This window comes from Dama dama, chromosome 11 (assembly GCF_033118175.1).
Source record: "Dama dama isolate Ldn47 chromosome 11, ASM3311817v1, whole genome shotgun sequence".
Lineage (NCBI taxonomy): Eukaryota > Metazoa > Chordata > Mammalia > Artiodactyla > Cervidae > Dama > Dama dama.
Window position 1 is genome coordinate 10,588,154 of NC_083691.1, and position 14,919 is coordinate 10,603,072.

The window sequence follows — 14,919 nt, forward strand, 5'->3', positions numbered from 1 at the left end:
CTGAATAACGGACATAGCTCTTACAATAGGAAATAAGTTCAACGACCAGGTCACACAACTGTACAAAATCACAACGGGCAAACATTTGAAGTTTACTTTCCATGATACTTTTCCTTTTATATAATGACACTTCTGGATGACAAGAAATGAAAGAACTAACGGACACAAGTGAATCATGGAGGAAACAAAAAATCTCTGGTTTGCCAAACATCATTTGTTTCTTCATGCTAAAAAAAAAACACCAATGCAAATAGACTATAATCCTGAGTGTCAAGTTTTACTTTTTTCTTTCTCTAGCTCTGAAAATTGACATTTTGGGATGATGAAAGCCAAAGACTTGAAGATGATGATGCCACATTCCTACTGATGATACTTGTGTGTGCTCAGTCATGTCTGATTCTTTGGGACCCCGTGGACTGTAGCCCGTCAGGCTCCTCTGTCTATGGAATTTTCCAGGCAAGGATACTGGAGTGGGTTACCATTTCCTACTCCAGGGGATCTTCCTGACCCAGGGATCGAATCCATGTCTCCTGTGTCTCCTGCATTGCAGGTGGATTCTTTACCACTGAGCCATCTGGGAAGCCCAATTCTTAATAAACTTGACAAAATAAAATGAAAGTTTTGCCTTATTTCATAAAATAACAAAGATTTAAACTCAGTCATAAAAGATCAACTATTAATAATAATGAAAAACAGTAGCTATATGTTTTCAACTTTACCAATAGAAAACTTCTAAAATAATACTATTTTATTATATAATTTAGAACTTTATGGAAAGAACAGGGCTACAAAATTCAAATAATGACTACTTAGAGCAAATCACATTTTCAAAATTGTCCAAGATACTGAAATATAAGTAAGTGGCATGATTTCAATCAATTATGAAAAGTATGTCTAGATAAAGCTAAAGCCTACTGATGTGGTGCAATATTTTTTTAATGTTAAAACCTGAATTACTCCCAGTAAAAATGAAGAGAAGAACTTCTCCAAATTATTGAAAACTATACTCCCAATCACCAAGCAATAGCCTAGCCTAATAAAGAAACATTAAATTTAAAGGAAAGCCTCAATATGAGAAATTCTCTTTACCTATAGGTAATCGATTCTTTTTATTTGCTGGAGTCGTTGCTGGAGACAGCTGAGGAGTATTGTAGGGGGTCATTTCTAGACTGCTGCTTTTGCCTGGCTTCGCCTGGGGTAGATTTGCCAGTAAGTTGTCAAGAGCCATCCTATCTTCTCTCAGTTGATCTCCAGACATCACACTCTTCATAAAATTCACCTGGCAAAAGTAAAAAGGACATTAGCTTGTGAGATCAATTTTTCAAACAGTGTATATTTCTCACACAATGTACTCTATGGGTCTGCCCACATTTAGATAAATGACTTTTGGGGGGGGGGGGGGGGAATTCTATTACAGAATAGAGCCATTACCAGAGTAATAAGCTGACTGTAGGTTATATAAACCACAGTTCTGCTCAGCCCTTCCAGGAGATTAACGGAGGACATTGGCGGGGTCTCCACTGCACGGCCTCCAATCACAACATCAAGGAAAGCAGCAACACAGCTCTGTTCAAACAGGAGAAAAAAACCACTGTGAAACACTCTCCCTTTAAAGTAAGGGAACAAAATTTCTGATTAAGACAAACAAGCACATAGAAAGCTTTTCTTCTTGAAAATTATATTAAACCCAATATTTGGGTTAAACCCAAAATTTATATCAAATTGATATAAAATAATTGATATAAATTGATATATAATAAGCAACAAGATAGTCTGGTATGTGAAACATGAGGCAAACAGTGCACACAGTCCTACCACTTGTAATTAGGAAAACATATTCCTAAAAATATATTAGGAATATACATATAGACTTCTTGAGGGACACACAAAAGATTGATAATATAAAGAACCTTTAGAGGAGGAAATAAAGGTTAGAGATCAGAGGTGGAAGGGAAACTTCACTACCTAACCTTTGAATTTTAATCTAGGTTGAATGTACAGCCTACTAAAAATATGATAAGTTTTTATTTAGTTAAACCAACTGAACAATGCCATGTTAATTTATGAAATCCACTTAAAATTATACAATCATTGCTGATTCATAAATTCATAGACTTAATTTTGTAACAATTTTTAAAAATCAAACTTTAAAAAATAATCTTAACAGCTCTTTGGCTCTCATTACAATGGCATCGCCTCAACATTTCAGCAAGTGAGCATTAGTAATCTTTGATGACATCTTTCTTTAAATGCTACTGATCCAACATTGTATCCTCTGCAGCCAAACCAAGCATAATGAAAGAGTCTTTAATTTACACATCACTGAGAGATAAGATTTAATAATGAGAACAGATAGGTTCACTACTATTTTAGCAGAACTTTCCATACAGAGTCCTTCACATGACATAGGATCCGCTCTTACTTTGTCAAATTTTCCAAGGCTGCTCTTTGTCCGGGGATCTCCCTCTTCAGAGCCAGTCATTGCTAACTGCTGCAAAAGGCGGCCAACCTGCAACCCAGAACACAGGTGGGAAGATGCAGGCTGGAGAGACAGTCCCCACTGTGAAAGCATCTCCATCCTACTCTAAAAATCTGTTTCATAAGAATATTCACACCACCTAACCAAGCATACAAAATGGGATCCCAAACAAAATATGCATCTTGACTCTGTCAGCTTTTACTATATTTTAAGGACTTCCTTTTTTTTAATTTTTATTTATTTATTTATTTTTGGCTAGACTGGGTCTTCATTGCTGCACAGGCTTTTTCTCTCGTTGCAATGAGCAGGGGCTACTCTTGAGTTGCAGTGCAGAGGCTTCTCTTGAGGCAGAGCACAGGCTCGAGAGTGCAAGGGCTCAGGAGCTGTGGTGTACGCACCAGATGCTTCCCAGCAAGTGGGATCTTCCCAGACCAGGGATCGAACCCGTGTCCCCTGCCTTGGCAGGCAGGTTCTTTACTACTGGGCCACCAGGGAAGCCCACTATATTTTATTACGTTTAGATTGAACTATAACAAATGAGTAGAAAACTTTGCTTTGTCTTTAACGCATATTATATTGACAATAGGAAATAAAGGTACATGACCTTTGTTTCTGCTACTATACTTATCATATCTATAAAAACTTAATTTGTAAAAGCTGACAAACTATCTCGTTATTATTAAGTACTTTTTTCTATAGTTTATAAAGTACTCAAGGTAAAAAATTTTTTCGAGACTTGAAAGCAAATAATTCCTACAGAATATAAGCCGTTTTGAAAGTATTAACTCTCAGAGCCAGATCCTTACTGCCAAAAGTGAACTGTTAATCTACTCTCTAAAGATATTTTGCTGAAAGTTATTATCATATAGCATCATCTTCAAATCTGGGACAATCCCTTTTACTCATTTTGAAAGCATGTGATTCTATCTCTACTGGAATGACAAAAATAAAACTATAATGATGTTATCGTAAGAATAAATTTAGTGTTTCAGAGATGACAAAGAAATTCTAATTTTATTTCAGAGATGTCTATGTAATTTCTAAACACCCCAACATGACAGAACTAATTGTGAAAAAAAAGCTTACCATTAAAAAAAAAAAAATCATCCAATGCTATTCCAAATAAAATCTATCTTCTTCACAGTATTTTTGGGACTAACATATAATTAAAAGAACCCCCTAAGAAATAAAAACATGATTTCAGTAGTTCAGATGATTAGGGGAAAGAAAAGTGCTAACATAGATACAAAAATCCTCTTTTGAAAACATTTAGGTCCAGAAGAGTTTCAGATTTCAAAATCTGGAGATTTTAGAAAGGCTGGTTACATATACACATAACATGTCCAGTATTTAGGGTGGCATCTTATAATCAGATAAATTAACATTCCCACAGCATAACACAAATACTCATTAACACTAAATGGACTATAAATAGCCTCTTGTTAGTTCAGGATAGGTTTTACTACCAAAGGAAGTATAAAAGACCCTCTCAGTTTTTAATCATTCTGGATTGTGAAATCATGGGAAAGGGATGGTGGGTTTGTTCTAGAAAATGGAATCATCTAAATATTTAAAGTGTGTGAGGACTCCATTTAAAAACCAACACAGAACTTAAGAAGCAAATATCTGGGACACTTTGGGGGAAAAGAATGGTAAGAATATACGAACAACGTCATCATACTTTCCGTTCCCACCCCAATGCCCAATCAACTGATTTTACACGGAATGCCCAGCAAAAGCATACCTGCATCAGATTAAATCTCGCCACCTCATTAATGGGAGCATCAGAGATTATTCCATACTGTTCTGGATTGACAACTGCAGGACAAATGAAGCAGGCCAACAGGAGGTCAGTGCACATGGCCCTGACCTCTCCTACTTCCAGTCTGTCTACACAGGAGAGAGTTTTGTACATCTGTGACACAATCCACCTCAGACTATGTGGGAAGCAGTAAGTGTTCTGTTTGAGATAACCAATAAATTTGTTCACCAAGGCCACGAGTTTGGCCTCATTGGAATCCACCATCTCTTGAACCTTCTGCCTGAACCTGTCTGAGCCTTTCTCTCCAAAGAGTTTTTCCTGTTGAGCTGGGGAGAACCTCTCAATCAGCTTGTTTGGGTCTGTCTCCAGGTGATCTTCGTCTTCAACAAGCAGTTGCATGATTGGCTCATGTAAAGTAGCTGTGAGGAAAAGTTTGGCAGAAAACAGTCCTTCAGAGAAAAGCTTAAATAAGATGCTGAAGGCACAGGTTCCTCTCCTCAAAAGTCGTCTGGGGTTGTCACTTTCTTTAAGTTCAAATTCAATCAAGTATCTCAACACCTGAAGGAGGTAGCTTTCATCTTCTTGCATAATGCAGTTGCCATAGAGAGAGGTAAAAACTGTGTAAATGACACTCTGTGTGTGCTCCTGATTGAGTTTCTCTCCAGCAACCAAGGAGGAGGCAATAAGACGAGGATTTTCCCTTAGTCGACTCAAGAATTCTCCATAAGCAGTCTCCTGAAATCCCAGTTGCTTATACCCATCAACAAACTGTGTGTCTTCCAAAATCTTAGCATGTTGGCAACATTCAGCAGGGGAAGCTTCAGCACTAAAAAAAAAAAAAAAAAAAAAATAGCAAACAAGCAAAATAATAAAATTAACAACAATAATAATATAATACATATACTATACTGAAGCATGGAAATGTGAGTTGGTTACAGTCCCAGCAATGAGATCACTAGGCATTGCTAAAATCTTTCAGACCACCAGCACCTGAATATGTAAAGAAAGTCAAAACCAAAAAGTACAAAGGAGGACAGGTTTCTCATATTAAATCAGGTTCCATGAAAAATATTGAGAAATAACCATTATTCTGATTTCTATCATTGAAGATTGTTGCTGTTCAGTCACTCAGTCGTGTCCAACTCTTTGCGACCCCCATGGACTACAGCACGTCAGGCTTCCCTGTCCTTCACCATCTCCCAGAGTTTGCTCAAACTCATGTCCACTGAGTTAGTGATGCTATCTAACCATCTCATCCTCGGTCGTCCCCTTCTCCTCCTGCCTTCTATCTTTCCCAGCACCAGGGTCTTTTCCAATGAATCAGCTCTTTGCATCAGGTGGCCAAAGTATTAGAGCTTCGGCTTCAGAATCAGTCCTTCCAATGAATATTCAGGGTTGATTTCCTTTAGGACTGAAGATTAGTCCTGCATCTTTTTGAATTTCATATTTATGGAGTCATACAATATGTACTCTTCTATGTCTGTCTTCTTTTCTAGACAGTATACCACAGCATCACTATTTCTAAACTTAAAAACCGCTTCTTGAGGGACTTCCCTGGTGGTCCAGTGGTTAAGAACCCACACTTCCACTGCAGGGGGCATGAGTGCAATCCCTGGTTGGGGAACTAAGATCCCACATGCCCTGTGGTGCAGCCAAAAAAAAAAAAAACTGCTTCTTGGAACAGTAGAATAAGGAAGTATTAACACAGTGAAAAATGAGGTTTCTAAGACTGCAAAGTAGATATACAATAGCAAAACATGAAAATGTATTTTTTAAATAATATTAGGAGAAGAGTAGGAAACAAGATAACTTACTCTCTATAACAATAAAATGTTATTTAATGCCAATATACAAAATCAAATGGTGTGGTATAAAATATTAATGCTGAAGTTGTAATTCTCTACAACAGTGCTTAGATCAATACGTTAATTAATAAACAAAATAAGCAAAGACTCACCATTGGGATGCTGATTTCAGTTATCTTAAACAATGCACTTTGTTAGAAATATATTTGTTTATTTGCAGTTAGCAGTTATGTAACTGCCATAAGCAGAATTATAGCGGTTTATAAAATTTCTGAACTCAAAACCTTTTCTTTACCTGGTGATGATAAGCCGATCCAAATTAATTCTCTGTTGCTTAGCAATCCATGCTGTACGATACAACTTTTCAGCTGTCTTAAGTACATCTGCATTAAGCCTCTGAATGAGCTGTTTCTCAGAGTTCACGTATAAGCGTTCCTGCTTGAGGTGATGGGCCAGAGTATGAATATCTAGCTTCACCATCTTCAAATGTGGAGAAGGTACAAAGGCTGATCACTAAGAGGGAAAAAAAAAAAATTTGTATTTATTTTCGGGTCTCTCTGCTCAAATGTCTATTGAGAAAGGTCTTCTAAAACAACTCATTCTAAAATAGAGAAAATCACTTCTTATTCCCTCTTTTGACCTTTTATTAAGCATTTGCCCCTACTCAGCATTATATTACATGCATGTTCAAGATGCTTAGAGTGGGGCTTCCCCACTGAAAGGCAAGGACCGCCAAGAACAAGGCTTGTCTGCTTTTGACTTACAGCTGTAATTTCGGGGCTAAGGAGAGGGCTTGGCTCACGCCAGGAGGTAAAGAAGTATTTGCCACAGGAATGAATGAAATCACACAATTCTTGTTCATCTAGTAGCTAAACAAACGGATAAAAATAGCACACATATTTTAGAGCATTATTATTTAAGCTATACCCTTGAAGCTGGAATGCCTGCCAGACCACAAATGTTTTATATCAGCAATAGAAGCATTTGTGGCCCAGATAGCAGAATACAACGTTGTGTCCAGACAGCAGTCATTAAGTTAGAAAAATGCTTCTCATTAAGAATTAAACATTAGCGGTGGGGAAGGGAAGGACTGGGAGTTTGGGATCAGCAGATGCAAACTATTACACACAGGATGAATAAACAAGGTCCTGCTGTATAGCACGGGGAACTATATTCAACGTCCCGTGATAAACCATAGTGGGAACGTATACTTACATCTGAGTTACTTCACAACACTGTAAATCAATGTTGAATTTATACCTGCCTATGTTGAATTTATATTTAAATCAATGTTGAATCTATACCTGAATAAAAATTTTTTTAAAGAATTAAACATTAAGATTGTATACTTATAAGCTGCTATGAGAAAGCTTTAAATGATATCATCATAATAACAAGAAAATAGTAATTACATGAGGTAAAGGATGCATTATCTAACTTCACTGTGGCAAACTTTTGCAATATATGTGTACCAAATTGTTTATTATATAACTTAAACTTACACAACGCTATATGTCAATTATACTTCAATAAAGTTGGGGGGGAGCTGTCCCCCTCCAAATAAAAATACATTTTAAAGAAATATATTAAAAAATCTTTTAAAAAATGTTGTCCCAACCTATCAGACTCATAATGGATTTATTTGGAATTGATAAAATATAATTTGCAGTGAATTCAGATTTGGAAAGAGGAACCTAGCCCATAGAACTCTCAAAATGTTTATAGATCCAATGAAAATATGTTTATAAAATGAAATAAATATTTTTGTGCTAAGACTTAAAAAAATACCAAGAATTAAACATTATGAGAATCAATGGAAATATATTTAAAGCCAGTTTTAAATTTAAATATCAAAACAGATTTAACAATTTTTAAAATAAGTTTGATTTCAGAAATTTTTAACCTTTATTTTAATGAACTACTGATTTCTAGGAAAGTTTCTGGTATTATCATCTAACCTGAATTTAACTGCTTTCAAAAAAAACACTTTCTTGTACTTTATCAATTACCTAGCAAACTATTTCAAGTCTCTTGTATTAAGACCCTCAGACTGCTTTCCTCTCAAAGATTTTAAATATGTCTACTTCACCAAGATGATTCATTATTAGGTCACAAAAGCATCCATGTACATTCAAAAAAACTGGTGCCAAACATATATAATCTTATTTGAGTCTAAAGAAAATACATATGACTTTGTAAACTTCCATGAGGGAATTCTAACATCCTCTAGGGGGCTCTAAGTTCACAGACTAAGAACAGAATCATTGAACAAATGGTTTTAATTATGAGTATTATAGTTAATGAACACAAAACTGAAATGGACTCTTAAAGATCTCTATGTTTCATTAATAGTTCTGTTACCTTGGGTACATACGCATATTCTCTAAACCTCAGGCTTTTTTCTCCATAAAACGTGGACACAATACCTACATTTATTTTGTGCCTGGCATGAGCAACACATTAGGTACTAGGGATACAAAAAAAAAAGATAAAACCCAGTCCTCAAGGACTTTCTAATCTACTAGAACCCCCATTATATTAGACGTGCAAGTTAGTGGCTGTCCCAAAATATGGGTGATATGCTGAAGGGTGTACAATGCAGAGTGGGGACAAAAGAGGAGTGACTGAGAAGTTAGGTAGAGTCTGGTCTTGAAAGACAAGTATTTGGGCGGGGAGGCAGGGGTGGGATAAGAATTTGCCAGACAAAAAGGATCTTGGGAAGGGGTAGACTTCCAGATACATGGAGCCAATCAAGCAAAAGCACAGAGGTGTGTGATATTCAGAGAACTACATGTGACTTCCTACAGTTTGGGGGCATGTGTGTTTGTGTGTGTTAAGAGTGAGGCTGGAGGCAGAGGACTCAATGTATAATGAGACAAGGCTACAGAGACAGACTGCACACAGAAGCCAGTGTTAAGAAACTGGACTGTAGGAGATGGGGAAAGAGTTTAAATGGATTAACATGATTAAATTCATATTTGAGAACTTAAACTCTGGCAGTAAGGAGAAAGATGAGGAGACAGGGATGGAACTAGATAAAGAAACACTACGAACTTGTTGATAGGCAAGAAATATTGCAGTGGCAGTGGAAAGAATCGGACAGATGTGACAGATACTGGAAGCAGAAAATACTAGCTTGCTAATACATACATGGAAATGGCGAGGCAGATGTTTCCCACTCCGGCGACAAGGGTTGGCTGTGGTGGTGTACACCAGAATTATTAAGTGAGAAAACACTTTATAAACTGAAAATTGTGCCTGGTGTGGTTCTAAGAACTTTACACACTTCATCCTCACAACATCCCTCTGAGATAGGAACTTTGCAGCAAAGGAAATTAAGGCTCAGGGACATTAAGTAACTTGCATGAGGCCAAGTGGGTGACAGGTGACAGAGCCAATACATTTTACTGTTTCCCTGATCTCTACAAGAATGGCTCAGAAAAATCCTGTGGTTACACAGCAGAACACTGTATTTTTCAGAGATGCATGCTCAGGCATGTAGAAGTGAAGTGTCAGGATATCTGGAACTCACTTGTGCATGGTCAAAAAAAAAATTAAAAGATTTGTAAAACAATGCAGAATATAAACACTGTTGAATCTGGTTGGTGGGTATATGGTGATCACTGTACTACTCTTCAACAGTTTCTTTATGTTAGAAGTTTTTCATAATAAAATGATAGAGGAAAATATTTTGGCAATTCTCAAACTGTACCTTTCTTGCTGCCTTAATACAACTTAACAAAATATCTTATCAACTATTGTTGAAACCTAGCCAGGTCCCCTAATCTCAAGGAGCTCACAGTCCAATTAAAACCAAAATTCTGTTCAAGATAGGACGCATAAAATGTTTCCAACGACATAGCAAAATATGAACCAATCCATGCAATTTAGAAGCCAAAACCTTCAAGTAAACCTTCACTTAAAAAAAATTAACACATGGCTGCAACTGAGACCTGCCATGGCCAAATAAATAAATATTTAAAAATAAAAAATCACGTGAAAGTAATGCTTCAAATATTTCAACAAGAACTCACCTTCTAAACCCTTTGATAGCCCCAAATGTCTTCAAAGACATTTTTGTGAACATATTTTAAATAAATCCAGAACACTAGGTAAACTTGCTAAGCATTTTCTTTCAAGTTCATCAGACTATGTGACCTACTACCCACCCTTACTGCTATCATGTACTACAGTCTCTCTCCTTCCCCTACAACTCTCCCTCCAATGATCATTTGACCCCACCAAGAATTTCAAGCCATTAAGTCTATTATATATATATATATATATATACATATATATATTTTCTTAAACTAACCTTCAGCTTCCTCCTGTCTCTGCTCCCCTCCTTACCCAACTAGCATAAACCCCACAGTCAATCATTACGATCACTGGCCAAATGCGCTCTCAGTCTGCTCCGTGCAAGCATGCTAAGTTGCTTTAGTCGTGTCCAACTCTTTGTGACCCAATGGACTGTCACCTGCAAGGGTCCTCTGTACACGGGATTCTCCAGGCAAAAACACCAGAGTGGGTTGTCCTCCTCCAGGGGATCTTCCCGACCCAGGGATCGAACCTACGCCTAGTACATCTACCTGCACTGGCGGGCCAGTTATCACTAGTGCTGCCTGGGAAGCCCGCAATTTGCCCCCTCACTTGACGAACCCTCAATTCCAGTTAAATCTAATGCCCTCCCAACTCCTAGTTTATACCTGTGGGGGAGAAAACCGGCACACACAACCACGCTAGTATCACTTCAAACTCATGATCACAACCCCACACGGGCCTTCACTGAGGCGTGGCACACGCACTGTTACCCCCCAAGCCCTCCACCGCTCCCCAATCCCTCAAGCAACCAATCTACACCATCCTCTCTCCTCAGACCTCCAACCTCTTCCCCTCTCATTCTCAGCCCCTTGCCTCCTACTTCACAGAAAACGGAATCATCAGAAGAGATTTTCCACAGGCTCCCTGCTTCAACCTTTGCTCTCAGCCTATTCTCAACAGAGTGGCCACAGTGAACCTAAGTGAAAGCCTGGGAAAGCCTAAATCAAATCACATCATTGTGCTCAAAATCCTCCAAAAGCTTTTTTTCTTGGCTCTCCATGGTCTGTCTCTATCCCCCTTTAGCTCTCTGACTTCATCTCCTATTACCAGACCATATAACTTACCATCCAAACCGGGACACTACTGGGAATCAAAGCAGACACTATTAATAATTTCATCAAGAGACACAAAGAAGATACTAGATCACTTTCTTACCATCCCCCACAGTCATTCTATTCCAGCCAGATTCTCAAACCTGCCGGGCATACTGCCACCCCAGTATCTTCGCACCTGCTTACCACCCAGGTCTCTTACTTCCTTTGGGTCTCAGAGTCATCTTCTTCAATGAAGTCTTTCTTGTCCACCCTACCTAAAATTCCAACCCTCACTCTGTCACATGCTCATCTTATGTCTCCCTGCTTTCATTTTTCCTGTTCAGTTCAGTCACTCAGTCGTGTCCAACTGTTTGCGAACCCCATGGACTGCAGCACACCAGGCTTCCCTGTCCATCACCAACTCCTGGAGCTTGCTCAAACTCATGTCTATTCAATCGGTGATGCCATCCAACCATCTCAACCTCTGTTGTCCCCTACCCCTCCTGCCTTCAATCTTTCCCAGCATCAGGGTCTTTTCAAATGAGACAGTTCTTTGCATCAAGTGGCCAAAGTATTGGAGCTTCAGCTTCAGCATCAGTCCTTCCAATGAATATTCAGGACTGATTTCCCTTAGGATTGACTTGTTAGCACTGGTTACGATACATTTCACTTATCTCTCTTATGTATTTACCATCTCCCCAAGAAAATATACACTCCCTAAGAGGAGGGATTTATGCCTAATTTGTTTCCAGTTCTGTTCACACTGACTAGAAGAGAATCCATCACATCATGCACATCTGTACACATCTGCTGAATGAATATATGAATGAAAAAGAGGCATTTCAGTAACATAATGTTAGAAACCTCATAAGCAGAGGAAGAAATAACATAGGAAGAACAGGTATGTAATCTCTGACGGACAGGAAAAGAGGAGAGGTAAATACTACGAAAACAATCAATAAATGTTAACTACAATAAGCACATTGTACTGAAAACATTAAAAATACTACACGTTCAAAATTAACATTTATTCCTTACTTCTTAGAGGATAATTTCCAAACTTGTTAACCTAATGTTTAAGGGCCAGTTTTCCTTTAACCCTCCCCTCCAGTCCTAATCTCACATTATTTCTCTACACAAACCCTCTTATGCCTCTTCATTTTTATTTTCAATTCACCTTCATTCTATTTGCTCCTTTAAATCTTCAAGGCCTAGCTCAACGAAACCTTCCTTCCCAACCATACAGTCTGTCCCAGTGATAAATTCCAACTCTGAACTCCTAAAGCAGTGCTTATCCATACCATTAAATTGGAACGGTTATTATTATTTTTTGGAACTGTTACTTTTAAATTTCATGTTTAATGTCTATTGTCCTTCCAGCAAGAATGAAGGGTCCCCTCTATGAATGAGAATTATCTCTTAGACCTATGTATGCCCAGCCTCCAATACCACAGCCAAACACAAGTTCTCATAGTTTTGCTAACTGCATTATTATCACAAGTTGCTCTGAGAAAAATAATGTAAGTAAAAATCAAAGAATTTTTAAATTAACTTTAGGTATATCTCACAGTGATATATAATTTTTTATATATCTGAATTTTTTCCCTGAAAGCTGCAAGCATTTTCAAAGTTAGATGATTTCTTTTTGGAGGGGTCAATAATTGGACTTTGAGAATCTATATTAATCTCAGTTCCACTTAACTACATTTTCTACAAAAATAAAATCAATTATACCTATGTGTATTAAGTCAGATTTTAACCTTTTCAACTCATGTTAGGAAGACTCATCACTGACAGCCCAGAGGGAGATTTTAGTTGGAAGAAGTGAAGCAAGCACACTGGGTTTTTGTATCATTCCTACAACTGTGTAGAGGAGAGGCTGCCAAACCACACCCTGCGGGTCAAATTCAACCAGCTGCCTACTTGTACAAATAAAGTTTCACCAGAACACAGCCATGCCCGTTTGTTTATGTATTATCTATGGCTGTTCTCAGGCTACAACAGCAGAGCTAAATAGTTGCCAGAGTCCACCAGAGTCCATATGCCCACAAAGCCTAAAACGTTCACTATCTGGCCTTTTACAGAAAGAGTCTGTCAACTCCTGATAAGCAAGCATACCTACTCTAACACAGAGCGTGGAGTGGAAGCATAACCAGATAAAGTGAAATACATGAATCAGAAAATGCATTCAAAGTTCCAAGGAGGAAACACGTATTACACATGTCAGCAACTATGCCTGAACAAACTCCTGTGACTCAAGGACTCAAAAGTAGGGGGAAATCATTTCAAATGTTTTATGGAATGAGAATCATGTCTCATGATTTCACTGATGAAAATTTCTAATAAAAAGCATCCCAAGTTAATGATATGCAGGTTAAGAGTTTTAAACTTAGTAACAGTAAGAGTTAGTAACAGTGAGAGTTTAATCTAATCATCTCTATTGCTGTTCAGTTGCTAAGTTGTGTTCAGCTCTTTGAGATCCCATGGACTGCAGCACGCCAGGCTTCAGGAATTTAATAAACTCAAGATCAACTCTGTAAGTCAGTAAGAAAAACACTCACTACTTTATCATTTTTTATAGAAACTATTTCATACAAGACAATGGAAAGGATACTAAAAAAAACAAACAAAAAACTACAGTAAGAAGATCTGAAGGATTTAAGACTGGACTCTGACTGGCAACGTGATCTGTGGCTAGTGATTTCACCTAAGTTTCTGCTTCCCCATCTTCAAAACTGGGATAATGCTCTTACCTCTTACCTACTTCATATGCTAAATAGTATACTTCACATGAGAAGATTGTGAAGTATAAATAATCTATGATGTAGGACATCACTATTCTTATCAATTATGAGGTAGGGTAGGGAATTTCCTGGTGATCCAGTGGTTAGGACTCTGCACTTTCACTGCCAAGGGCCTAGGTTCAATCCCTGGTCAATGAGGTAAAATCCCACAAGCCATGTGGCACAGCGTGGGATCTTAGTTCCCCCACAAAAAAGAGGTAGAGTAATTTTTATCACTTCACTAGGACACAATGAGACGTACTCCATGTCCTTCAAATGACAGAAGCAACCAAAATGAACCTTTCCACGAAAGTGTGAAATATCAGACATAATTAAAGAGGTAAGACAGACTACTTGCTAACATGATGAAACCTACACTCATAAAGGCTTATTAAAAGTGAAATTAAAAAAAAAAAGTGAAATTAAAGGCCAACTATCTTCAATCAAAGAGTGTTTTTAGTAACATAATATGCCACACATAGGTATGGCTTTGAACTCTGAGAATAAAGCATGTTTTGCAAGCAAATAATGTGATTAATTAAGATGATCCAATCAAAAATTACAGAGATAATAACAGCTAAATGTAACATATCCTGAATGAGATCCTGGAACAGAAAAAGGACATCAGGTAAAAACTAAAGAAATCTGAATAAAGTATGAACTTTAATTAATAATAATTATCAATACCAATTCACTAACTGTAGCAAATGTGCCATATCAACAGGAACTTGATGCTGGGTGTATGGCAACTCCCTGTACTATCATCTAGGTTTTTCTGTAAATTAAACTGTTCTAAAAAGTAAGGTCTGTTTTAATTTTTTGTTGCATAAATAACATAATTCTAAATCTAAGCATACAATTTAGCAACTGCTCTAAGTAAGAAAAAATATACGAACTTGAGAACTGCACGTGAACACTGTAATTTATCATCACCTGACGTCCCAGAACCCATTAA

At 37.5% G+C, this 14,919-nt stretch overlaps 1 protein-coding gene across 6 annotated transcripts in view; it reads right to left on the reverse strand.

The window, feature by feature from the left end:
* The window catches only part of GAPVD1 (GTPase activating protein and VPS9 domains 1), a 71,579-nt gene that overhangs the window by 44,445 nt on the left and 12,215 nt on the right, over positions 1-14,919 (reverse strand). For all 6 annotated transcript variants that reach the window (XM_061154660.1, XM_061154658.1, XM_061154659.1 and 3 more), the window contains exons 2-6: positions 6,342-6,559; positions 4,224-5,067; positions 2,423-2,509; positions 1,432-1,566; positions 1,090-1,279 (exon numbers count right to left, since the gene is read on the reverse strand). In XM_061154660.1, coding sequence (XP_061010643.1) covers positions 1,090-1,279; positions 1,432-1,566; positions 2,423-2,509; positions 4,224-5,067; positions 6,342-6,526 — 1,441 coding nt within the window. In that variant the 5' untranslated portion in view covers positions 6,527-6,559. The remainder of the gene's footprint in view (positions 1-1,089; positions 1,280-1,431; positions 1,567-2,422; positions 2,510-4,223; positions 5,068-6,341; positions 6,560-14,919) is intronic.